The sequence below is a fragment of the Petaurus breviceps genome, unplaced genomic scaffold, assembly GCF_028583685.1.
Source record: "Petaurus breviceps papuanus isolate PSGF00001 unplaced genomic scaffold, PetGlider_PUasm1.0 90804, whole genome shotgun sequence".
Classification (NCBI taxonomy): Eukaryota; Metazoa; Chordata; class Mammalia; order Diprotodontia; family Petauridae; genus Petaurus; species Petaurus breviceps.
This window is the reverse complement of record NW_027187348.1, coordinates 10,959,096-10,984,322: the sequence shown is the minus strand read 5'-3', so window position 1 is coordinate 10,984,322 and position 25,227 is coordinate 10,959,096. Positions and strand designations below refer to the sequence as shown.

The window sequence follows — 25,227 nt, the reverse complement described above, 5'->3', positions numbered from 1 at the left end:
TTTCCTCCCACCTCCGAAGCCCCAATAGTAGGTAGTCCTCCTGTGGAGGAATTTTCTAGGAATATATGGGTGAGATTCACACAGGATAAGAAGGTATGGATGGTATGAAATCTGGCATCAGAAAGAATAGCCACACTAATGAAATTGCAGACCTATTTAAGTATCAAAAATGGATAGTCTGTTAAAAATGCAAAACCACAAATGACAGATCTTGAAAGGAACGGCTTCAAAAGCACAATTGAGTTACTTGCTAGAACATTTTGCAAGTCAGGCCCTTGATATCTCAAGGTCATCCTGTCCTGTAGAGTGCACAGCATGCTCAGCAATATCATATCTTATTGGGAAGCATAATGCTATATGTAAATTTCTGTGCCAAGAAAAAGGAGTATATTTTTTTGATTCCATGGTTTCCAATTTTTAAATTGTACTTACAGCGATACTGAAACAATCACTCAATTGAATTTTTAAAAATCTAACTAATTGAATGGGGATGCAGTAGTTGATAGAATAATGGGTCTGCAGTTAAGAATAACTTGGGTCAAATCTGGCCTCAGACGTTTACTAGTTTATAATCCCGGGGAAGTAATTTAACCTCTCTTTGCCTCAGTTTCCTCAACTGGAGGAAAGGAGGGATAATAGTAGCACCTACCTTCCAGGGTGGTTGTGTGGATTAAAGGAGATAATATTTGTAAAGCATTTAGCACAGTGTCTGGCACATGGTAGGTGCTATAGAAATGCTACTTATTATACCAATCAATAGTTAGTTGACTGACTTTGTCATATTTCTTCTTAATCATTTGTTGCGGCATTGTATAGAGATAGAATTAAGTGCCAAGAGGCTTTTGATTTTATACTTGAATGTCATATCCTTTGAGGACATGGTGTTATCAAATGTTTAGCTAAATACTTGTTTTATAAGTTTAATTTTACCATATCTGACTATATATAATATGTATATATGTACATATATATAAAACAAATTATTTTAATCTGAGAGAAAACTACAAAACCATTTTTGATGAGCTTCCACCTATAAATAAATACATGTCTAGGAATAATGAGGCAGCAAAAAAAGTGCTAATCTATAAAATGAAAAGTACAAATAAAATTATTGCCAGATAATTGCAATTTACCTCAATGACAGTCCACTGTTCCACTACAATTGCATCATTTCCTTTCCTGTTAGAACCTGGCACTCCAGAACCTTCTTCTTCATATATAAATAATCCTTCCAAAGATTTGGACAAATGATCTGTAGAGACAAAGGATACACTTGTGAAAGGCTTTAAATATGTAGTTTCTCATCATATTATTGTCATCCTTAACCTTATAGGAGACGGAAAAGGAAAAAAAAAACCAAACAATTGGTTAATAAGCACTTATTTTGATTGCCCCAATTATGTCCTTCTCCTTTTTAGTTAAATTATAGTAATTTTCCCTTTTCTTCCAAGGAGCCAGACAATGAGCATTGAGTCTCCTAAAGTAGTCTTCTGAAATTAGAAACAACAGGAAATACCTTTCAGCTTGAGAAAAGATTTTGGTTCATGTCACATACTTTGGTTATATATTATTTAGGCCAGTAAGAGAAACAACAATAATCTTTCTTCCCTCCTCCGGCCCCCCAGTCCTTGAAATGATATAATGATGCTACAAATAATACTGAAGTAAAATTAATTCAAAATATACAAACACAAAAGACAGTATTTAATCCAATGAGCCTAATAAAAAACACTGACAATAGCAACAGGAAGACTCAAAGCAGAAATCATTGTCAGACGGATTCCTGATGGGAAGGAAATTATAAGGGAGTGCTCCTCTGACTTGTTTCTTAAATAGTCAATTGTAACCAGCTGTCCTAACCTAGACCCACTTCATGGAAGTAGGTCTTTGTTTCCTATTGGGCCTGCACTAGGGAAGGTCTCCATAGCCAGATGTTGGTTAAGGTTTTTGGGTTTTTATAGAACAGTGCATATTTTAACGGTTATATAAAAACATTAGATATGTATAATCTAAATATTAAGAACTGTAAAACTATTTCTTTTTTTTGTTTATTTTTGGAGGGGGGGGAGGAAGGCAGGGCAATTGGGGTTAAGTGATTTGACCAAGGTGACATGGCTAGTAAGTGGTAAGTGTCTGAGACCTAATTTGAACTCAGGTCTTCCTGACTTCAGGGTCAGTGCTCTATTCACTATGCCACCTAGCCACCCCAGAACTACTATTTTTAGAGAAAGTATTTGAAAATAATTTTTAATTTTAATTTTTCATCAATAGGACACAGACATGAGAATCAGATTATTTGTCTTTGGCATGACTTAGTCATAGCAGAATACCAAAAAGAATCTACATGTTTTTTACAAGGATCAAAAGTATCCACTATTAGCTTGATTTGATCTCTTAATAGGTGGTCACTGGTATCCTAAATATAGCAGATATCCCACTTCCTTTAAGTGTATAATTTCTAGTACCACACCAAAGATTGCCTGAGTAGTCAAATATTTTTTGAGTATGGGCTTAAAGTTTCTCTAGGACATCATTACAAATATGTATTTTGATGTTGATGCAGCTGTGTATAATCTGCCTCTTGTTTTGTTTGACATTACATGAGGTGAAGATGAAGGTCTTGTGGCCTTCACCCTCAACTTTGTATGTTTTCAACACTGGGGTTTCTGTTTTTGTTGGAAAAAATATTATTTACACTTTGTAGGAGATGTCTATCTATCTGCAGCAAGCTGACTCATTCCATCCCAGGAACCTGTAGGACTGTATTTTCATTGGAATCTTTTTTTTCTAACAGAAATGTTAACAGGTGAATGGAGTAGGGGCAGAGGTGATATTGGGCCAAATCTCATGGGGAGATTAACATTTGAGACTCCACAAACATATAATTGTTGGGTATATTGAAAGATGAATTGACTCTCAGATCACCAGGGTGATATAGTAAAATGAATCTCTCAGTTTTTGGATCTCTCCCAACTGATGAATTTCTCTACACTGTGTAATGAATTCTCACAAAATAGAATAATTTTTCAAACATTTAATCTAATAATTAAAATTAATTGAAAGAAAATTATTTAAGATATAACTGTTATACTGGCAATGAAAATGATTTTATTAGTGGTAACAAAATGCCATTTTGAGTCCATACTGGAGAAACTTTTGGAATTATATGTCCCATAGATATCCTTTTTTTCCTTTTATTTTTTCAGGGGGGAAGGCAAGGCAATTGGGGTTAAGTGACTTGCCCAAGGTCACACAATTAGTAAGTGTCAAATGTGTGAAGTCAGATTTTAATTCAGGTCCTCTTGACTCTTGGACTAGTGCTCTATTTGCTGCACCATCTAGCTGCTCCTTCCCATAGATATCCTTCAGGAAAGACCATCACTCAGCTGATAAATCATTCAATGTGTTCCTCCTTATTTTTCTCCCCCATCCCCATATTAGACCCTTAATGTTTTTTTTTTAATATGAGAGTCCATAGCTGCTGTTCCGAGTGTTCCCTTCAAGCTACTACTTTCCTCCCCTTTACTGCTAAAATTCTAGAAGGACAGTCTCTACCCCATCGTCTTGCCCATTTGCTCCTCAATCCATTACCATCTGGTTTCAGGCTTTACTGAAATCCATCTCCTCAAGACCATAGCAGTAACCTCTCAGATTGTAAAAACAATGAACTTTTCTCAGGGTTCATCCCCTTTGACCTTTCTGTAGCTTTTGATAGGGCTATGGTTTTTTTCCTAATATTTTCTCCCACACCTTCTGTTACACTGCCACCTTCTGTTCTACCTGTATGAATGTTTCTTCTTTGTCTCCACTGATTTATCATTCTCCTCCTGCCCAACGCTGGGGGTGACCCATAGGCTTTGCCTGTGGCCCCTCTTCTTTCATTATACTCTCCTTTAGTGATTTCATTCATTTTTAAGAGTTCAATTATAACTGATTTCCAAATTTAAATGCCCAATCCTGGGCATCTCTGTCCAGGATGTATTAGTCACAGGTCAAAAGCCAAGTAGTTCTTAGTTTATTTATTTGTGGAATAAATGGTCTGGACTTGATGGTTTCTTCCAGATCTGATGATTCTAGGTCCCAGATTTATCCTCCTAAGGGAATTTTTCTGTCCTCTGAATTGGCCTACTTTTTCTCTTAATGGCACCATCATCCTCCAGGTCATTCAATCTCAGAACTTTTAGTCACATTTGATTCTTCCTCTTCTTTCACTTCATTTACTAGTCCTATTGATTCTATCTCTGTAGTGCCTGTCACACCTGGCCCTTCTCTTTACTTATACTGTTGTCACCCTGCTTTCAGCCCTCATCTCTTCCTTCATCTGGATTATATTTTAATGGACTCCAAAATGGTCAGCCTATCTCTAGCCTTTGCCCTCTCTAGTCCATTTCTCATATTTCAGTCAATATGTAATCTCATCAATGTGGTTAAACCTTTGAGTGGTATATATATTGTAATCCATCTATATCACTCTTATCTTAGAAATGTTTAATAAAAGATCTACCATAGTGTGAGATAGTGCCATGTTTCGGTTTAAATCTAAATCTTTTAGATTCAGTTTAAATCCAAATCTCTGCTGCTACTTAGCTGCATGACATTAGGACATTTCACTTAGTCTCAATTTTCATAGCTCTAAAATGAGGGTCTCTAAAATATTAGGGTCCCTTGGAGCTCAAATTGATATTATCCTATGACTTCATGACCTGAAGTTCTTTTTCTAGACTTTAAAAAAGTATTCTATGGATATCAAGGTAGCCTCTCAGGTGGTCCATCCATTTTTTTTCTTTTCTCTTTTTTTTCCTTTTGGAAGGGAGAAGGCAGGGCAATTGGGTTAAGTGACTTACCCAAGGTCACACGGCTAGTAAGTGTTAAGTGTCTGAGGCTGGATTTGAACTCAGTTTCTCCTGACTCCAGGGCCAGTGCTCTATTCACTACACCACCTAGCTGCCCCATAGAGCATCTTTCACAAAGGAAATATGTCATTAGTGAAATATATCTTCATGTTTTATTCCTCATTTGGTATTAATGATAAGATCAATGAACAAAGTAATTCCATGGTTTCATCTATTAAGAAATCTTGTATGATCTTAATAAGTATGGGAGACACTTTGCTAGAGGACTCAAAAAAGTTTCATATTGCTTTAAGTCAAATGCTTCAAAAATCAATAAATAATAAATGCAGCAGGATCTTGTATTTGATATACATTTCAGTCAACTAACTGTATGTTGATGAAGACATCTTCTGCTGTAGGAAATCACTTCAGAAAGCTTGCCTTTTCATATTCTCATTAAGGATGTTTTCCATATGTATGTCACTTATTCTTTTCTTTTTTTTTCTTTTTTCTTTTTCTTTCATTTGCAGGGGGGAAGGCAGGGCAATTGGGGTTAAATGCCTTGCCCAAGGTCACACAGTTAGTAAGTGTTAAGTGTCTGAGGCTGGATTTGAACTCAGGTCCTCTTGACTCCAGGGCTGGTGCTCTATTCACTATGCCATCTAGCTGCCCCGAATCATTCTTATAAAGATTTTATAGCAACTATAAAATAGACATCCATATACAGCTGCCAAAATAATTTTTTAAACCCTCAGGTCTGATTATGCTTTCATTGCTGAAAAACATTTGGTGGTTCCCTGTTGCCTAAGGCACAATAAACAAGTTAATTAGCCTGGCATTTAAGGTTCTTCACAATGTGGTGCTAGCCTACCTTTCCAGTCATATAATTCATACAATTTCACTTTGTATATTCTACATTCTAGAAAATGGAATTGTAGTCCTTTTCCTGTCTTGTCTTGTCCTCTTCCATAACCTCCATTTTTGGATATCCACCTGTTGTAATACTTCTCTTCCTTTAAGGGTAACTTAGATGTCACCTTCTCCATGAAGCCTTCCTTGATTCCCCCAAGATGAAAATGTTCTCTCCTATTCAGATTTTCCTAGGGCACTTTGGATCTCTTATGTGCCTCTATCACATTCTACTTTGATTCAGACCTGTGGACATGTCTATTTTTCCAGTAAATAGTAAGCTCCCTAAGGGGGTAAAAGAAAGGGAGCAAGCATTTATTAAGCGCCTGTTGTGTGCCAGGCACTATAGTAAATGTTTTACAAATATTATCTTATTTGATTCTCAGAGGTCAGGAAACTTACTGTTTTTCACCTTTGTACCCCAAGCATCTAGGGTATAACTTGGCCATGAAGGGTAATTAATAAATATTTGTTGAATGGATTGTGGTGGATTGAAATTAAGTTGAAATAAACATAAAGAGAAGCTTTGAAAGGGAAATTATTCCAAGTGGGAAAAATGAAGCCTTAGTGACATTTATAGAAATAGGGGAATTTATGTATTGCTTTGAGATGCCAGGCTTTTCCTTCTTGCAAAGGCCCAACAATATTCTTCCCATGATCCTGTTAGTCATGGAATCTTCCAGTCTTTATCAACTAAGTTCAGGGTTGCTCCAAGGAGAAAGAATCGGAGTATGAGTTAGTTAATATGCATGACCAATGATGATTTGTGCAGTATAACTCATGTAAAAAATCTTAAGGCATGACTGGAAAAGGAAGTAAGCATTCATCTCACACAGTGAGGGTGAGAGACAATCTGTAGTTGGTCTCAAACAATATCAAGAGATCTAAAGAAAGTACCCCAGCAGGCTGGCTGGATCCCTTATGGAGGATTTATGGGAGGACAAGCATAAGAATTGCAGAGGATGAGAAGGTATGAATGAGTTTCGATCCGCACCACTGGCAAGAATAACAGCGCTGACTAAATAGATCCTTTAGGAAGAACTACAACTAATCAGAACCACGACATATGTGTCTCATTGGAGACATTCACAGCAATGAGATCTGGGAACCATCGAAGCAAGCAGTCTCTCATAGCACTGTGAGAGAAAAAAAACCAATTTCATAAAAAGCTTGTAAGAGACCCAATTATGATAGGTTATTTATATATATACATATAATTTCATTATGTGTGTCTTTATATATATGTTTGTGCATGTGTGTGTGTGTATATATTTAACCTTAAAGGTTAAAAAACCTTTAAGGATGAAACTGGAAGATACCAAATATAGCAAAGATCTATCAAAGTTATTGACATAAACTTTTTTACATCAATGATAGTGGAAACACCCTATTTGGTATCATTGTCCCTGAAGGTCTATATGACAAAGCAGAAACCGCACTAAAGAAGACAAAGACAAGAAGAATGAAGTATACACACAGAGTTTGAGATGACACAATTTTGAAGACATTCAGGAGTTGATTCTTAAGATAATAGAAGATAAGAGAAGAGAGGATACCAAATGCTTGGGAAGATAAATCATAAACCTTATTGCCCTCTAAAAATACAAAATTCAGAAAACATCAGTAGCTACCAACTCCCTATGGAGCAGCTAGGTGATGCAATGGATTGGAGTCAGGAAGTTTCAGGAGTTCAAATCTAACCTCAGATACTTCCTAGCTGTGACCCTGGATAAGTCACTTAACCCTGTTTGACTAAGTTTCCCTATCTGTAAAATGAACTGTTGAAGGAAATGGCACACTACTAAGTGCCTTTGCCAAGAAAAACCTAAATGGGGTCACAAAGAGTTGAACACAACTGAAGTGACTGAACAAACTAACTCCTATGCCCACTTTCCTTTATGAGATTAATCTACATACATACTAGGGTATTCTTGATAAAGGCATGAGAGTGAATAGCCAGGTTTTCCCCCATGGCACTTAATATAATACCAGTCACTTGAAATGAGTGAATTTTAGAGGAGACACAGACACTACTATACCTATAATTAAAAGAAAAAGCCTTTGACCTAATAAAGCACTACATTAAAGAGTCTCTTCCTTTTTAAAAATAGATTTTTATTAATATCTTTTGCATTTATATTGCCTATATTTTTCCTTATATTCCTTCTCCTCCTAAACAGCCATTGCTTATATAATAAAGAATTGGTTTTTTTTTTTAAGAAAAAGAATGAGTGAAAAGGCACTTATTAAAACACTATGTGCCTAGCACTATGCTAAGTGCTGGTTTTAAAGACAGAAGAAGCAAGACAGTCCTTGTTCTCAAAGAAGTCACACATTAATTGGGGGAGAGAATTCATAAAAGAAAGCTCTGATGCAGGACTGATGGAAAGGTCTAGAAACCCTAAGGGTATATCAGTGGAGAGGCATATGGCAAGGCCCAGGGGTCATTAGATTACATCAGAGAGTCAGATAACAATGCTAGGGTCTTCATGGCATAGAAACAGAATAGATAGTTAAGGTCTGCAGAACTTTAGGAAATAGTGGCAGGGCAAATGTAAGGCCTATGGTAGTCCTCCATCTCATCAGAAAGAATAGGGATGGTGACTCCCATCTCATCCAAGTTCCTGTGGGTGGCCCAGGTTGGGTAAAGAAGTAAAGGAGGAAGGCAGGAGGGTAGAGAAGATACTCCCCTTTTGTGGCAGGTCTTACTATTACCAGCCACCCCAGATAGGTTTGAATGTTTTAAGAGAAATAGATTTAATCTTGGGAAGCCATGTCTGGTTTTTGCTGTCATCCTCACATGAAACATCTATTCCCATAGAGGGCTGACTCTGGTAGCATCCATTAATTTAACTCTTTTACAGTATTGCTCATGAGGCCTGAAACAAAATAATATGTAATATTAATTAATAGCTCACCCAGGTATTCAGTGCCAGAAATGTCAAACAAAGCTGAATTCAGTAACTGACTTCAGCTGTGGTCCCTTTAAAGTTCTTTTCCAGATGTCCCAGACATTTTTTCACAGTCTCCTACATATAGGGGCATCTGGAGAGCCTTTACACACTCTCAGTGAAGTCCCTAATGACACACCCAATAGTCAAACTGCCAAAAGGCTGAGGCTAGTTAGGGGCTCTGCTCTTATAAAGCAGGCTATGTAAAATGTCTAATGAGACATTCCATAGCTGCTGAGACTGATGATTTTCCCTTAAGCCCTGACTGTAAATAGCTTGGTAGGCTTTGAAACACAAAGGATCCACAGAGCCTCTTTGGGACAGCATCTGCTGAGGCTAATTTTGTTGCAATCAGGCAAGGGCCCAAGGCAAGGGCCATCTGAGAGAGACAGAGAAGGGAATATTTTTCTTTCCCCTCCACTAAAAAGATCACCACGAAAAATTAGGAAGCTACCTAAAGGAGGTCCCAACTTGGACTCTTGAGTTGTATGTGTAATTTTATGAAAGGCAAACAGTTGTCCAACTAGATGATCTGCGAAGAGAAATATTGCAGCTACATGTCCTAAAAATCCCTAACAGAAAAATCCTTTAATAGTCAGTAATCTCCTGTTTGGAATATGCTATTTATGTGTTTCAGAGTCCTACACGCATCTTAGTTACTGAGCAATACGACTTATTGAAATGTGAGCTTTTGTCAATTTTAAATACTTACTCTTCCAGAATATTTTAAAAGTTGCACTAATGTAAAATATTTCTATTTATAGAAATCTTCCATTCTTAACTTTGTAATGCAAATTGAGGTATTTCATATACTTTTCCCTTTATCACCACTGAGATAATTCTGGTTTTCTTTATTTCCAATTAGAGTAATAATAACTCATAATTGAGAGCCTTCCTAACAATATCCTGTGAAATGTAGTGCAACTATTATCCTCAGTTTATGATGAAGAAATCGAAACTCAGAGAGGATAAGTAATTCTTTTAAGGTAACACAGTTAGTAAATGTCAGAGTGGGGATGAAAACCATATGTACTAACTCTAAGTCCAGTGCATTTGCTACTACACATCTCTATCTACATTTCTAACCTCCCCACTACCTCTGTCTCTTCTCACTCACCTGACCAACTTTTGCTTTTTTTTACATTTTCTCTAAAAATCACTTAGGGTTTTTTGGGATAATGAAAGATTAGGAAAAAGGAAGGAAAGTAGCTTAAGCAGATCATACCTATATTTTCTTCACTAATGCTTACTTACAAAATCCAATTTATAGAAAAGGTTTTATAAATGTCAACCATAATCATAACTTATTTCCAAACTCTGGATAATATTATACACTTGGACATTAACTACTACATATGGTGATACATGTATGATAATACACATTCATAAAGACAATCTGGCCTAGAATAATTCCCTAGATAGGAAGTATAAATGAGACAACTAGAGGGAAAAATGAGTTTTATTTCATATCTTAACCTAAGAAAAATGTATCTCCCCTAAGAATTTAAAGAAAAAAAGGAAAGGAAAACTTTTTAAAAGAAGGAGCAAACTAAGTCTCCTAGTTAAAAAAGTCTAATTCAAAGCACTTAAAACCATAATGATAATATTATCTAGCCTAATTATCTTCTAGATCAATAGCTTTCATTTTTCTAGGTAATCAGTCAGTCATTATACTTTATGAATTCCTAACTAAACTGTTGTGATGACTCCTTAGTAGGGCTATTGTAAACTTTACATGTGTCGGTCATAATGGTCTGCTTATTTAAAAAAGGAATGATCAAATGGCAAGTATTTATTAGAAATTCTCCCTGTATAGGAGGTATCCTGTAGAGCAGCTGTCTCAGGGCAGTTGAAGGAATTGCTGACTTGAATCTGCATACGTCGGTGCCACTGATCATGTAATTACCTTAGAAACCACATCTCCTCATATTGGTCATAGCACTTCATTCATTTAGCATTTATTAAATAAAGTATGTACAAGGCACTGTGCTAGGTGATGGGACTACAAGATCAAAAAAACCCTAACAGTTCCTGCCTTCAAGCACTTAAGGCTGATCAAACACAATTCTTGACACAGTTGCAAAAAATTTCATATCATAAGATCCCTTTCTGAAATAAGACTTACCTTTAGAAGCTTCCCAGGATACAAAAGAATCAATTAAGGATAATCCTTGTTTATAATAAAATGTAGTCAGCTCTAGCCAGTCAGCATCGAGTGTACTAATTACAGATCCTTTTCTCGTTACTTTCATTGATAGAATGCCTTCCTGATAGGTCCAGCATGTTGATTCATCATCAAAAACATTGAAGACTGTATATAATTTATTATCTGAGGAGGAATATCCAGGAGAGGGAAAAAAAAGAAAAATAAACAACTTCATCTTTAAGGGAAATCTTTCAAGAATAATTTAAATAAAAACAAACTACTTTGATGAATGGCAGCTAGATGGCACAGTGGATAGAACTCTGGACCTGGAGTCAGAAAGACCAGAGATCAAATTTGACCTCAGACATTTACTAGCTGTATGACCCTGGGCAAATCACTTAGCCCCGACGGCATAAAACTAGAGAAGAAAATGGCAAACCACTCTAGTATCTTTGCCAAGAAAAGCCTGTGGAGAGTTGGCCCTTGGGGTCACAAAGAGTTAGACAACTTTGATAAATGGTCTCTGAAACTTTTCAATTAAGTCAGCAACATCTTGGACTCACAATTGAAAGAAATAGAAAATATTGATTTTATAGTAGAAATGGGTATTGAAGGTAAGGCTGAGAACCAACACAAGATTAAATGAGGTGGGGAGAAGTAGGGATGGCATTGTCTCTCTGGACACGTCCTTTAACCCTTTAACCTTGGTAACTCTATTTGGTTACATGAACCAGAGTATAGAACAAAAAAGTTGGGACAGGGAGGTGCAGCATGAGGTAAGCAGAGCCAGGAAAGTGGTATGTACAGTGACTGAAAGATGTACAGATCTGTAGGTGATGGAGAACAGTTTGGGAGAGAACTCTATGGTTTTTAATCAGTAGAAGGACTAAGGTATATTGTTGATTTAAGGATACTGAGGGTTAGATCATGCCTCCTTCATGAATAGTGTCATACAGCATATTTTTCTCACTGTGACTCAGAAATTTTATGATATAGGTGTTGCCTTCAAGAACTAGTACTAGCATTATATTAGGATTCCATGAAATCAGCTGGAAACAATATCAATTTACTATAGCCTTTGTTTTCTTATAAGTGCATTTTCTTTCATGCTAAAAGAGGAACCAGGCCCCTAAACTATTGATAACATGTGAATATTCAGTATTATCCATTTTGGGAAAGACTGGTCTTTCTTGATCACAGGAAGCAAAGCACAAAATCACCTGTAATGCAGGTAAGGCACGTGTTTAGATCCATCAGCTTGTTCATATGTGTCTCCATGGGGAGGAGCAGATGGTGTTTCTGCACGTAGAGCAGGCCTGCACAACCAGCAGCCCACGAAAGGATTTTGGGCAGCCTGCAAAAAATGTAGTTATCTTCTGCATTTTTCGAGGGCTACCCAAATTCCTTTGATGGGCCACCGGTTGTGCAGGCCTGCTATAAAGGATACTAGGGATACTGCTTCAAGGAGAATCATGATGACATGTAAGGGAAGGGCCTTGGGACCCAGGCATGGATGTTTAGTAGGTGGTTCAATCTGGCTAACCCACATGGGGAAATGGAAGTTTTTTTTATTGGTTTTGGAGGAATTTAATAAAACCTTGCAGTTCTCACTACTTCCTCTTTGCCTCTCTGTTGGTGCCTGTGTACCTAGAGGAGAAAGGTAAGTCTTCACTCTTAGAGTCCAGTGGCGCGACCATGCTCTAAGGAAAGAGCTATGGGGCCGTTTCCTCTCTATCCCTTATAGCCATAAAATAGGGCTTCTTTTCCTTTATAGGTACAGGGAGTGGAATCTCTGATCTGAGCCAGGAGAGCAAATTACAGGAATATGGGAGTTATAATCCGGGCTGGGTATTGTAGTCAGTTCAGTATCAGAGGAATGAAGAGAAATCTTTGGGAGTGACAGGGACCTTAGCCCAGTGGAAGAAATTATCTAAACTGATGTTACTTTTGGTGTAAACTTCATGGAATCAAGAAACTGTTAGAATTTTAGCCTAATTCTCCCTTGCTCTTACACACTGTCATGGTGTGTGTGTGTGTGTGTGTGTGTGTGTGTGTGTGTGTGTGTGTGTGGTGGAGTGGGGATTTTGCTCTGAGGAGTTCAGGGAAATTTTGTTCTTGCTCTATCTTTGAATTCCTTTGTAAAAGCCAGTTGAAATTAAGCTGTTAAATTGAACTGCAGTGCTATTCATTGGCCTAAAATGGGAAGAACACAGATGGTGGAGGGTTGAGTCAATAGTAATTGAGAAGAAACTGCCCCTCCACCCCTCAGGGTACAGTTAAACCCTGAGGTAGAACCCTGGCTCAGAAGAGGGCTCCAGAGTACATGCTACATATTTAAATCCTTTTTGATGGATCTGCAGTTGTGATTGTACACTAGTCATTTCTTCATGTAGTATTTAGTGCCATTTTCATGTTTTAGTTCATGATCACAGAATGCCAGTAAGCCTCAGAAGGGTGAAAGTTATCTCTCAAGTGGGGGAGTTTTTGTCTAAAATTTTCACATACTGCTTGTAAGTAAAATCTTGAAACAGAAATGCATTTTCCATAGACACTTCCTCGATGCACATTTGCAGGCTATGTCTTAGAATTGGTGGATGGTGGCCAATGAAGAAATGACTACCCAGTTTGTTAGAATAGTCATATTGCAGAGGACTCTCTGAAAAATAGTTTCACCTTAACCACTTATTCTGCTCTTAGAGATTGCATTGCAAAAGGAGTTGGCTTGGAGTCTGTGTGCAAAGGTATATAAGATGCTTGCTATCCATTACTATTATAGGCAATCTCCAAATTATGAAAAGGTTCAAAAGACATTTTAAAATCAGTTTGGAATTTGGACCATATTTTCCCATAGGAACAATGCTATAAAAGTTAGGTTCTTAGGCTAGTCCAAAAGTTTATAGTACTGAGCTTATAATATAACCAAAAAGAGTACTAAAAGTAGTCCTAAGAGCTTAATTCCAGAATTTTAGGACCATGAATTTAGAGTGGGAAGGAACCTTATGAGTCATCTAGACTAGACCTCTTATTTTACAGATGGAGAAATTGAGGCCCAGAGAGGTGAAGAGATTTATCTCAGGTATCATGTATCATAAATAGCAAAGTTAGGATTTGATCCCTAGCCGGAGTTCCCAAATCTTTAGCTTCCCTGTGCCCCAGAAAGGAATAGAAGTGTGGTAAAGAAGTGGAGACTCTGGCAATTGAATAATATTAATGGAATTGGAGGAAAAAATTTTTCCAGGAGGAAAGAGGTGGGGAGTGGGGTTGTGCAGTTGCAGAAGTGTTCAAGAACTATACCAATAGTAGATGGGGCCAGGCAGGAGTTGGCATTAGTGACAGGGAGGGGTGGTAGAAGCAGCAGTACATAGACATGGGTTATTTTCTAAGTCAGGTGTTCACAAAATAGGAATTCTTTGAATCCTATGTTAAGTTGGGGACTACCTTTTCTTTATCAATTTTTTTAACTCTAGTAAATTTCTATAGACAGTGATATACTTTAGCTAATTCTATCTGTAGATGGCATTGTGCTGATTGTAGCAAGCTCAGGATATCCAAAATTAAATCCATGATCATTCACAAAAGTTCTTCCTGCTTATGCACACAGGAAAAACCAAATGGATGAATGAAGAATGCCTATAATGTGCATTTGGATAGACAACTGATAGAACTGGTCCATGAGTATACAAATTTTGGACAGAAGCTGCAGAAGGACAATGATTTGTGCCCAGACCTGAAAAGGACAATGGTCTGCACAAATGGGAAATTGTGCAGTGCTTTTCATGACCCTAAAGCTTCTCTTTGTAACCAAATCCCATATTTTAAACATGAGTATTTTTCTGGTATGGCACTGAGTTACAGAATATCATAGTCTCCAAAGACTTAAAATTGAGGATGATGGAAGGAAACTAACATGTACATGTTGGGTATAGAGTCTGTAATGTATTAGCAAAGAAAAATTGCACAAGAGAGAGGACTCAATTGATGTGATCAGAAACATATACAACTGGAAAAGAAGGCGGGCTAGTCAAGTAGCAAACATGAAGGACAAGTAGAGCCCAAGTATTCCACAGATATCCAAAGGCTCCCAGCATGTTGAGTGAATCCCAACATGTGGAAGATCACAAAATGACCTGGCTAAGAGCTGCACAGGATTGAGAAGGTATGTGTGAATCTGTTGTGATCTACACTGTTAGAAGGAAACACCCCCATCGATGAGGTCAGAGATGCATTAAAATCTTTTATACTTGTAGAAAGGTAGAGAGTATTCCTGTTTCACATGCAAAATGATTTGTAGGCTTTCATCATGGGCTCTATTCTTCTCTATTTGTGAAGTATTTAGCATAATACCTGACATATAATAGGTGCTTAGTAAATGTTAGTTATACTCGCCACCCCTACCCCCATCTTTCTACTTGTGTGGACTCCTATCATATTACCAAGGAACTATTATGCAATCAAACACTGAAATACACAGTTATGGATAGTCTAAAATTTCACTGCAGTGCTGAAATTGCTTTAGTTTCAGCATGGAAAAATTTGGTAAATTTGGTATGAGTCTAATCTTTCCCCAAATGACCTCAAGAAGATTGGAATGGACCTCTGGGTGGTAATTTTCCTGATTTGTGCCTTCTTTAGACTACTCTTTTTGACTCCCTTCTTCCTTTCCCCCATTTCTCCAATGCATTTTCCTGCTCATTTTCATTTGGCACACATGTACAAGTCAAGTGCATATAGGAGGCAAATCTTTCCTAGAAAGGGAAGGTAGAATTCCTGCCTACTTTGCAGGTATTCATTCTTGCTGCAGGAATGGTTAAAAAGATCATATTAGCAGTAATTATCTCTTAGGAGTGGGGTGAGGACCAAATGAAATTATGTATGTGAAGTGCTACATAAATGTCAATTCTTTTAAAAGACTTTGAAAATTCACTCTCTTACCCATTTGTTTCCTCTCCCTTTCAAAAAGTCACATTTTTTTCTAAATTAAATTTAGGAATGTATCCTAGATCTCCTTTTCTCAATTTTTTTTTACCTTCTCCCTTTCTTGATTTAGAGGGAATAGGACTTCCTTCTCTTCCCATTTGCCATGGTCCACTTTCATGATGAATTTCTTCTTCAATTCCACTTTCAGAAGACTGCCCACTCAAAGTTCCTTCATTCCAAGTTTTACAGTTTTCATCTGAATTGTGTCTCTGGTGTCCTTGAATTCTGTATAAGGTTGACTCAGAATCTACATCTCCATCAGGGCTGGTGCCATTGCAAACTTTAGACTGAGTACAGTGTTGTGTTACAAATCCAACAAATTTCATTCCTCTTTTAGCAGCTTCATTTATCTGCATTTTAAAATGGGATGAATAATGAAGGATGAGTATACATGCAAGTCAGTTTTAACTATGCTTATGAACATCTTATTAATAAAATTAGAGTTTTTCATGGAATATATAAGACTCCACTGATATTTATTAGTTATTGAGTATCTCTACCAAATAGCCTTCTGTTATTAAATCTCTTGACCAAAGTACTTCTTAAATACTGCGTAACCCCTTTGCAAGGGGAGTATATCATATTAACTGTATATCCCAATTAATATAACTCCATGTTACATGGACTGTGCTATGCCCTGATATATTTACCAGGTGAAATTTCCTCAAGAGTAACAAAATCAAAAGCATAAATTAGATGTGGAAAAAAAGTAGTTCAGGTGGGAATGAGTAAAAAAAAAACAACTATTAGGTAAAATCAGATTTTTTTAAAAGCTGTATTGGGATTGGTTGAAAGAATTAGACACATCTCTGGATCTATGTATATCAGAGGATATGATTCCAGCAATTGCTTTAGGAGCTAAGCTTTGGAATGCTTTGAGTAGCATTGTGTCTATAACTAGAAGTCAGTAAGAAGAGGTAGGAAGAGAGTCCAGAGGGAAAGCCACATTCTCTTTTCTCTTCCCTCTTGTTGTTCCAATTATCCATGTCATCTAAGAAATTGTACCAGTAACAACCAATGCATCAGGCTGAAAGAGGACAAACTAGAAAAACTGAGAAAAAGCAGCGTCAGACCATGACCTCAGCGGGGTGGAGAGAACTGTATCTGCAGGATGCCAAACTTTCTCAGAGCTCAGAAGAAAGCTACTCTCACACACACTCAGAGGTGACTGTGAATTTTTTTTTTCTTTTTGGAGGGCAATTGGGGTTAAGTGACTTGCCCAAAGTCACACGGCTAGTAATTGTGTCAAGTGTCTGAGGCCAGATTTGAACTCAGGTCCTCCTGACTCCAGGGCTGGTGCTCTATTCATTGAGCCACCTAGCCACCCCGTGAATGTGGATTTTAATGAAGTGTAAGTTCCAAAGAGGTCTCACAAAAAGTTGGAAAGGATTCAGCTTATATATAAGCCTGATAATGGCCTATATATACATTACCTGAGCAATAGTATAGCTAACTCCTTAAAATGGTCTTCATTACTGAAAACTGGCTACCAGATGATGAACTTTGTTTTTGTCCAGAACAACTTATGAAAACTGTCTCATAGGGTGTGTTTTGTGATTTGTATTGATGAAATCAGTCATTCTTGAAACCAGAAGAATTAAGCATCTAATAATGAATAACTCCATATCTTTTTCTGTTCTTACTTCCTTGACCTCCCTTTTTCCCATTTTCTCCTCTCTTGTAATCCCCAGCGCAATAACTTTGGAGTCATCTTTAATTCTTTATTATCCCTCATCACACATATATAGTCTTTCTAAAAAATTACTTATTTAGTATTTTATTTTTCCCCAATTACATTTAAAAACTATTTTCAATATTCATGTGTAAAATTTTGAGTTCCAAATTCTCTCCCTCTCTCCCCATCCCTCTCACTGAGAAGGCAAGCAATTTGATATAGGTTATATAACACATATGTCATTTTGCCACTTTTAGCTCTACTTCCCCCTGCTAACATGGACACCACCCTACTTCATTAACTTTCTCAGTTGAATTATAATAATACCCTGTTAATTGATCTCCCTGATTCCAAATTCTCCCTTCTCCAATCCATCTTCCATATAGTTGCTAAAAATAATCATTCTAAAACATGGGTCTGACATCGCTCATGAATTCTCAGTGGCTTCTTATCACCTCTAGGGTAAAGCATGACAATTTTTAATTTAGTACTTAAAGTCTCATAATTTAGTTCCAGCTTACCCTTCCAGATGGATTTCACTTTATTCCCCTTTATACACTATATGTTCCAGCCAATTTGATGCTTTCAGTCTAGGTATTTGTATCTTCTACCTTCATGCCTTTTAACAAAGTTATTGTCCCTCCCTCGTGCCTGGAATGTACTTCTTCCTCACCTCCATTTTTAAAAGAATCATTAATTTCCCTCAAAGTGCAGATCAGGTGCACCTCCTACCGAAAACTTTCCATGACATATGTTAGTGTCATTTCCTTTTTCATATTATAGAGTATTTACTTGTTTGTACACATGTTGTATTCCCATTAGAATGTAAACTCCTTGGGGCCTTTGTATCCTCAGTGCCTGGCATATGGTTGATGCTTAATAAAAGTTTGTTGAATTTCAATTTACTTCTATTCCCAAGTAGTGAAAATGCTACTGGAGAACAAAAACAAGAAGACTGTGTCCAGTACAAAGCTATCTGTCTAACCTCAAGTAGGCCTTCATGGCTAACATAGCAATCTTTGTATTCATTCCCTATTATACACTCCCCACAACAGGTGTTCCAAACCTCCTCTTCTTTCCTCATGACTTGAACTTGATTCACCCACTCCCTTTTCATTTTCAGCAGATGATCTTAACTTCTATTTTAATGAAGAGGTTAAAGTCATCTGATTTGAATTTCCTCAACTCTCTTCTAAACCCTTTAAAAATGATTACCCAGATCCATCAATCATTCTCCTTCTCTCCCATGTATTTTCAATATCTCCCATTTTATTGGTTCCTCTATTTGCTACAAATACACTCAGGGCTTCTCTAACTTAAACCTAAACAAACCCTTCTTTCCTTGATCCGATTACTCCTACAAGCAATTAGATTTTATTTTCTTAACACCAGCCTACTCTTTAACCCCTTAGCATTTGTCTTCTCCCCCACTATTTCACTGAAGTTGCTCTCTCCAAGGCTGTTAGTGACCTCCTTTATCACCAAGTCTGACTCTTTTTGTCCTTTTTGGCTCTCGTGATATTTCACTCTCAAGATCCTTCCCTTAACTTTCTGATGGATACTGCTCAGTCTCATGTGAAAGCACTTAATTCTTGAATGTGTCCTACAGATTCTGCCCTTACCTGCTTCTTTTCATTTTCTATATTATGTATTTTGCCACTTTTTTCTATAGCTATCACATGTATGATAACCATCACATGTATGATTTTGACATATACTTGGGTATACTTGCTGTTTAAGATGACATTTTCCTTCATCAAATCGATTGTTTTTTGTTGTTGTTTTGTTTTTTTTGGAGAGGGGAGGGCAGGGAAATTGGGGTTAAGTGACTTGCCTAAGATCACACAGTTAGTCAGTGTTAAGTGTCTAAGGCCAGACTTGAACTCAGGTCCTCCTCACTCTAGGGCCAGTGCTCTCTATTCACTGTGCCACCTAGCTGCCCCTTTTAAAAAAATTTTATTTTATTTTTTTTGCTATTTTGGAGGGGTGAAGGCAGGGCAATTGGGGTTAAGTGACTTGTCCAAGGTCACACGGCCAGTAAGTGTTAAGTATTTGAGGCTGGATCCAAACTCAGGTCCTCCTGACTCCAGAGCTGGTCCTCTATTCACTGCACCACCTAATGTCACAAATCAATTGTTTTTTAATAGTCAACAATAAATGCAGTAAGTTCTTATATTCTTTATACTTTTCAGAAAATTAGGGGATTGTAAAGATGTAGACTGCTGTAGAATATTGCATGCAAAAGGAATTGTTCCCTTCCTGTATTTTTATCAGGAATGCTCCTGGCAAGTATGCAGATATTGTTGAGATGGTAAAGTAGGTCAGTAGTTTTTACAGTTTTTTGACTACCATTTTTTGGCAATAATAAAGTCTGTGATTTTTTCCCCCCTAATCATTTGGCACTTTTCAATATCTTGAGGAATCATTCCTCAAAATCTTCAATGTTGTTTCATCTTTAGCAAAATGTCCCTTGTGTATATTTTGGTCTAATTTAGCTGTTCTTCCCATCTTTGTTCTCTTTATACTCTTTCTACTTCTTGATTCAGCATATTGAATTGTGATGTTAGAATCTAAATGAGGTAGCTCACTATCTTTCTTCTGTTTCTCATCCCCTTTCTCCTTTGTTCCTTATTTTCTCCTTCCATTTTCATCTTAAATGCTCTTGGTATGATCTGGCCTAGATAGATCTCACTGAATTTTCTGTAAATTAATTTTTCCTCCATTGATTTTCATTGTTTTATGAAGTATTACTTAGCATAGTCTTCTTTCTCCATTAATTTTATAAATTATTTTATGTACTAAAATCATTTGATGTTCCCTTTTTCTGTCAAATCTCTGTGCCTGGCAAAGAGATTAAGTGTTTGCCGACTTAAGGGATTTCTAGGATCTTCTGTTCTCACTGTTATACATTTGATTTACATCAGTTAAACTTGCTTAGGAAATAGTGATAGTTTCTGTCAATGTTTGTTGTATGAGAACCCTGTTTAAATAGTCAAGTGGGAGTTGTCTCTGTTGTGTGCCATATCCCCTTCTGGTTTTTATACATTTTTCTAATCTTGATCTAATATTGGTATTGATTTTGATCTTTGTTCTAACAAGGCAGTGTACTGACTGAACACAGACAGCTACCTTGGAAATGCCTTTCATAAAATGAACTAGTCATTTCCTATCTGTTAAAATATTATCAATTTTATTTTTGGTCCTACTATTCAGGGTTGAGTTCATGGTCCAAATCTCTTTCTGAAGAATTTCTATTATATAGAAGCATAGGGTTTAGGATTAGTTTATAATCCTCAATCCCTCCAATTTTGTTTACTCCTGAACCATGTTTTCCAACAAATTTTCACTATTGTCCTCTATGTTCACTTTTACATTAAAGTCACTGCATATTAAAGTATATATTGATTTTATTTAAAGGGTCCTATAAAATTCTTCATTGAATTTCTCTGCCTCTTCTGCAGTAGATTTTAGCACATAACCTGTAAAATTATCTTGACATGGCCTTTTGGTAAGTGCTTATCAGGACTGATGAAATAAGAGATGAGCAAGTAAAGTATGAAATAATGCTTCTTGCTATATTTGGATGCATGATAAAAACCAATTTGTCTATACTTTTATTTGCTTCTCTCAGGAGAACTTTTGAGTCATCCTTCCAATTAGCTACAATTTCCATTTTTGCCTGATCTTTGTTATGGTAAGAAAATAAGGTTGATGGTTCTCAAAATAGTATGTTTACTCACTGGACACTGAGCAAGAATCTCACATTTAGTGTACCAACAGTTAAGTTGTTTGTAGATAATATGAAAACTATGTGATTCTTAGTATTTTCTGTCCCCTTTCTAGCTATTCTGCTTCTATAGTTTAATGAGAAGACCTGCCAATGAAGGCCTACTTTTTAAGAGCATGAAAGTATTTGCTTTTCCTGGTGGGTTAGACAGAAGACATGTATTATTCCCTGCCTGGTTTTAATCCAACATGAAGAGATGTGATAAGTTTGCTTATGGTCATATGAGTGTCAGAGAGACTAGTATTGTGATGATGAAGCATCTTTTATTTGACTAAGAGTACATACAGAAGGTTCAAGTAGACGATCTCTCACTTTCTTCCTTCATGACTTTTGAGTATGAGCCCTATATTCCATCCTACCATGATATGCCTATACTTCTTTTGTGTTTATTCTTTCTTAATCATAGGTGAACAAGTACCTGGAGATAGAAACAACCAGGTTATAACTTTGTGAGCACTGACAGATTAGAAGAACCATCAAAAAGTCCCCACAGCAATCAGAGTTGGTAGCAACGACTATAGGGTCTGGAAACAGCTTTAGCTTAATTTGGTAATGACCCAGTCCTAAGGAATGATCTGCTTGACCTGGCCCAGTAGTGGACTGTCCTGTTAGCCAAAACATGGAATATGGTAAGGAACTAGGCCAGTTGATGGAGATACTACTCATTTACCAATAATATCACACCTAGAAGAAAACCTGATGCGGTTTCCACAAAAGAAAAAAGGGACTCCCAGGGCCAGAAATCATGAGATGCACTTGTTTGTAAGATATGGACCTAATTATACTTTATACTTATACCCATAATCTATACTTTTAACTCGAGTCTACTCTTTCCTGGACCTGAGTGTGGGCAAAAAGTAGAGTGCACTTCCAATTTGGGGGATATTTTTATAAATTCTGTTCTTGCTATATCTTGGGATGGGTAGAACTACACAGGATGGGGACCTGTGATAGAGTATAAGAAAGGACAAACCCTCAGAATTACTCTTAGAATTAAAGTAGGAGTAGTTAGCTGTCATTTGGGGACTCATCCTTCTACTGAATTGGGAAAGTGAGCTAGAAGAGATATTACACCTGCAAAAATGAAAAAAAAAAAGTCACATAGGACTGAAGGTAATTTTATGTTTTTCTTTATTTTGTGGTTTACCATGGCCAAAGGCCCTGTGACTAGCCCACTGCTTATGTGTTTCTGTATTAAGTTAGGTCAGTCCTCAGAAATTGGTTAGAGTCTGTTGCTGGGACCATGCTTTAAACCTTTCCAGCATGGAGAACTTCCAAGCTTGGACTCTACTCTCATGGTATTCTAGGACCCAAGACATTGTAAGGCATGATGAGGCAATGCAGTAGGATTTAATGTGTGATACAGATATCCATTACAGGATAAATCTCATTACATTAAACTCCAAGGAGAGTTCAAGTTTTTAAAATTTTTATTAAAACTCTGTTGTTTTGAATAATATTTAAAATGAGAGAACAAAAAGCTAGGGTTTGGAAATCTTTTTTTGTTTGTTTTATTATTCAGAGGTTTTGTTGTATAATGGAGATCAATCTTTTTTTAAGTTAAAGAAATGGCAATAGAAATAGAAAAAAAATCACAATAGAATAGAAAGGGCCAAGACAAATAGCAGTACCTTTTCTATCAACCCTTTTGCTCCTTCATTTGTTAGAGTTTCATACGTCAAGGGACATTCCTCGATTACAAGCCTGGGTCGGCCTTGTCCTTTGGGTGTTGTCTGTGTCTGGCTGTGACAGAGAGAAGATCTTGGGTCAGAGATCTATTACTGACTTTCACCTAACATTTGCCCATCAAAATACTTATATTTGTAGGTGAATGCTTACATTCCTAGGTGTTATTTACAGGCCAATCTACAGATAAAATCCTGGCAATAGTTTTTCCATAATTTTATATAAGACTTAATGGTTTTGCATTCTTATTGGAAACATCTTGAAAACACATTATAGTAATGCTTAAACCTTTGCAATTTCCAACACAAGCTGATGTCATATATAAAGAAACATATATTAAAAAAACAAATAACTTCTGACATAAATTTTAAGACTGATATATAATCTTTGTATAACAACATGAGTCAAGAGCATAAAAAATACTAGAGGAAGATTTTATGTGGAAATAATTTATTTGATATCAGAATGGAAAAATTATTTATACATGGCTGATCAGATTTGTAATTAGGACACAAACATTGCTACTGTGTCATGTTTGTTTAGTAATGCTTGAGTTACTACATATATTTTAGGACCCAGTATTCTATTGGAAGCTGAGGCATAATTATAGATAAGTAAGAAATCTTTTAGTGAAAGGTAGTCCTCCTTACAAGGATATCTCAAATTAGTTTATAAAAGTCTTTACCAAAAATACTGCCAGGTTTTCTGCTTTTTTTTTCTTCTCCCTGTTTTCTTTTTTGTTTTCTCTCTTTTCTTTCTGCCTTCTTTCCTGTTTCTTGGCTGCATAAGGATGTTGTTCAGAGCCAGTAGGGGCATTCTGGGCTAAAGAGGTTGCTGACCCTTGCTCTAAGCAAAATCTGAAGGGTTTGCCATGGGTTTTTAAATGAAATATTAGGAATTGTATTTTAAAAACAATTAAATTCAGATATTTACCTAGGTTTGGGGTTTATTATTATGATGGAAATAAAACATTTAATTTTTATCATTTAACTCTGTGTACTAGGAAAAAAAAAGCTATTGTTTTGAAAATAAATCATTTCAAAAACATGATGGCTAATTTTTTTGAATCCCATAGTGGGGAAAACAAGCCAACAAAGTTCAAGAGGTTAATCTATACTTTAAAAAATTTGAAATTTCTCATTATTTTAATGACCACATTTTACAATTTGACGCTAACTTCAGCTGCTACCATTTAAATCAATTCAATTAAACATATTTATGAGACTCTTACAGAGAGTAAGACACCAAGATGAGCACTGGAGCTGCACAGATAAACATAAGCCACATTCCCAGTTCTCAAGAAAAGGCATTTAGCAGGAAAGATAAGACAAATACAGAAATAATTATAATATCAATTACAGTGTGAAAATTGCTAAGCAAAGTTCTGTGAGAAATTTGACAAAGGAAGATCCAGTAGGGTTTGGGATCAAGGAAGGATTTTTGGAGAAGATGGCACCTGAATTGACGTTTGAAGGAAAGGAGGGATTTTGACAGGGCAGAATGGCAGGGTAACCTGTTGAGGGCTTGTGGGATGACAACCAAGGTTTGGAAATGAAAGAGAGCATAATGAGAGAAGAGAACATGGCATTGTCTACTTTGTAAGGTAGAGTGTATGAGATACAGCAATATTAACTAATGCTAGAAAAATAGGTTAAAGTAGGAGGGGGTGTTGGATGCAGGTTAAGTAGTTTGTAATTGATTGTACAGACAAGTAGGAGCCACTGAAGGCTATTTTTTTAATTTTTTAAGCAATCGGGGTTAAGTAACTTGCTCAAGGTTACACGGCCAGTTATTTCTGGGTATGGTGCTGAGTGTCTGAGCCTGGTATTCAATCTCCAGGTCATCCCAACAGTGGAGCCGGTGCTGTTACTCACTGAGCCACCTGGCCGCCCCTAAGCAATTGGGGTTAAGTAACTTGCTCAAGGTTACACGGCCAGGTGTTTCTGGGTGGGTGCCAAGTGTCTGAGCCCGGGATTCGATCTCCAGGTCATCCTGATACTGGAGCCGGTGCTCTTACTCGCTGTGTTACCTGGCCGCCTACTGAAGGCTATTTTAATAATGGAAGTGATCAGAGCTGTGCATTTGAAAGATTACTCAGGTAGCTGTGTGAGTAAAGGTTAGAGATACTGGTGGCCAAGAGACCAGTCAGCAAGTTACTACAATTGTCTGGATAAAAGGTGATAAAGACTAGAATTTAGGGTGCAGAGCAGGGTACAGATAAAAGATTTTGTGGAAGTACAATACTACATGGCAACTAGTTGGAT

General features: G+C 36.8%; 2 protein-coding genes across 4 annotated transcripts in view; both read right to left on the bottom strand.

Annotated features, from left to right (window-relative positions):
- Nucleotides 1-25,227, bottom strand: part of HSPD1 (heat shock protein family D (Hsp60) member 1) — a 349,976-nt gene that overhangs the window by 137,758 nt on the left and 186,991 nt on the right. The window lies entirely within an intron of this gene.
- The window catches only part of RFTN2 (raftlin family member 2), a 76,216-nt gene that overhangs the window by 36,237 nt on the left and 14,752 nt on the right, over nucleotides 1-25,227 (bottom strand). For 2 of the 3 annotated variants that reach the window (XM_069070140.1, XM_069070139.1), the window contains exons 3-6: nucleotides 22,909-23,020; nucleotides 15,865-16,165; nucleotides 10,818-11,021; nucleotides 1,134-1,252 (exon numbers count right to left, since the gene is read on the bottom strand). In XM_069070140.1, the coding sequence (XP_068926241.1) occupies nucleotides 1,134-1,252; nucleotides 10,818-11,021; nucleotides 15,865-16,165; nucleotides 22,909-23,020 (736 nt within the window). The remainder of the gene's footprint in view (nucleotides 1-1,133; nucleotides 1,253-10,817; nucleotides 11,022-15,864; nucleotides 16,166-22,908; nucleotides 23,021-25,227) is intronic. The other variant, XM_069070141.1, reaches the window with a different exon arrangement.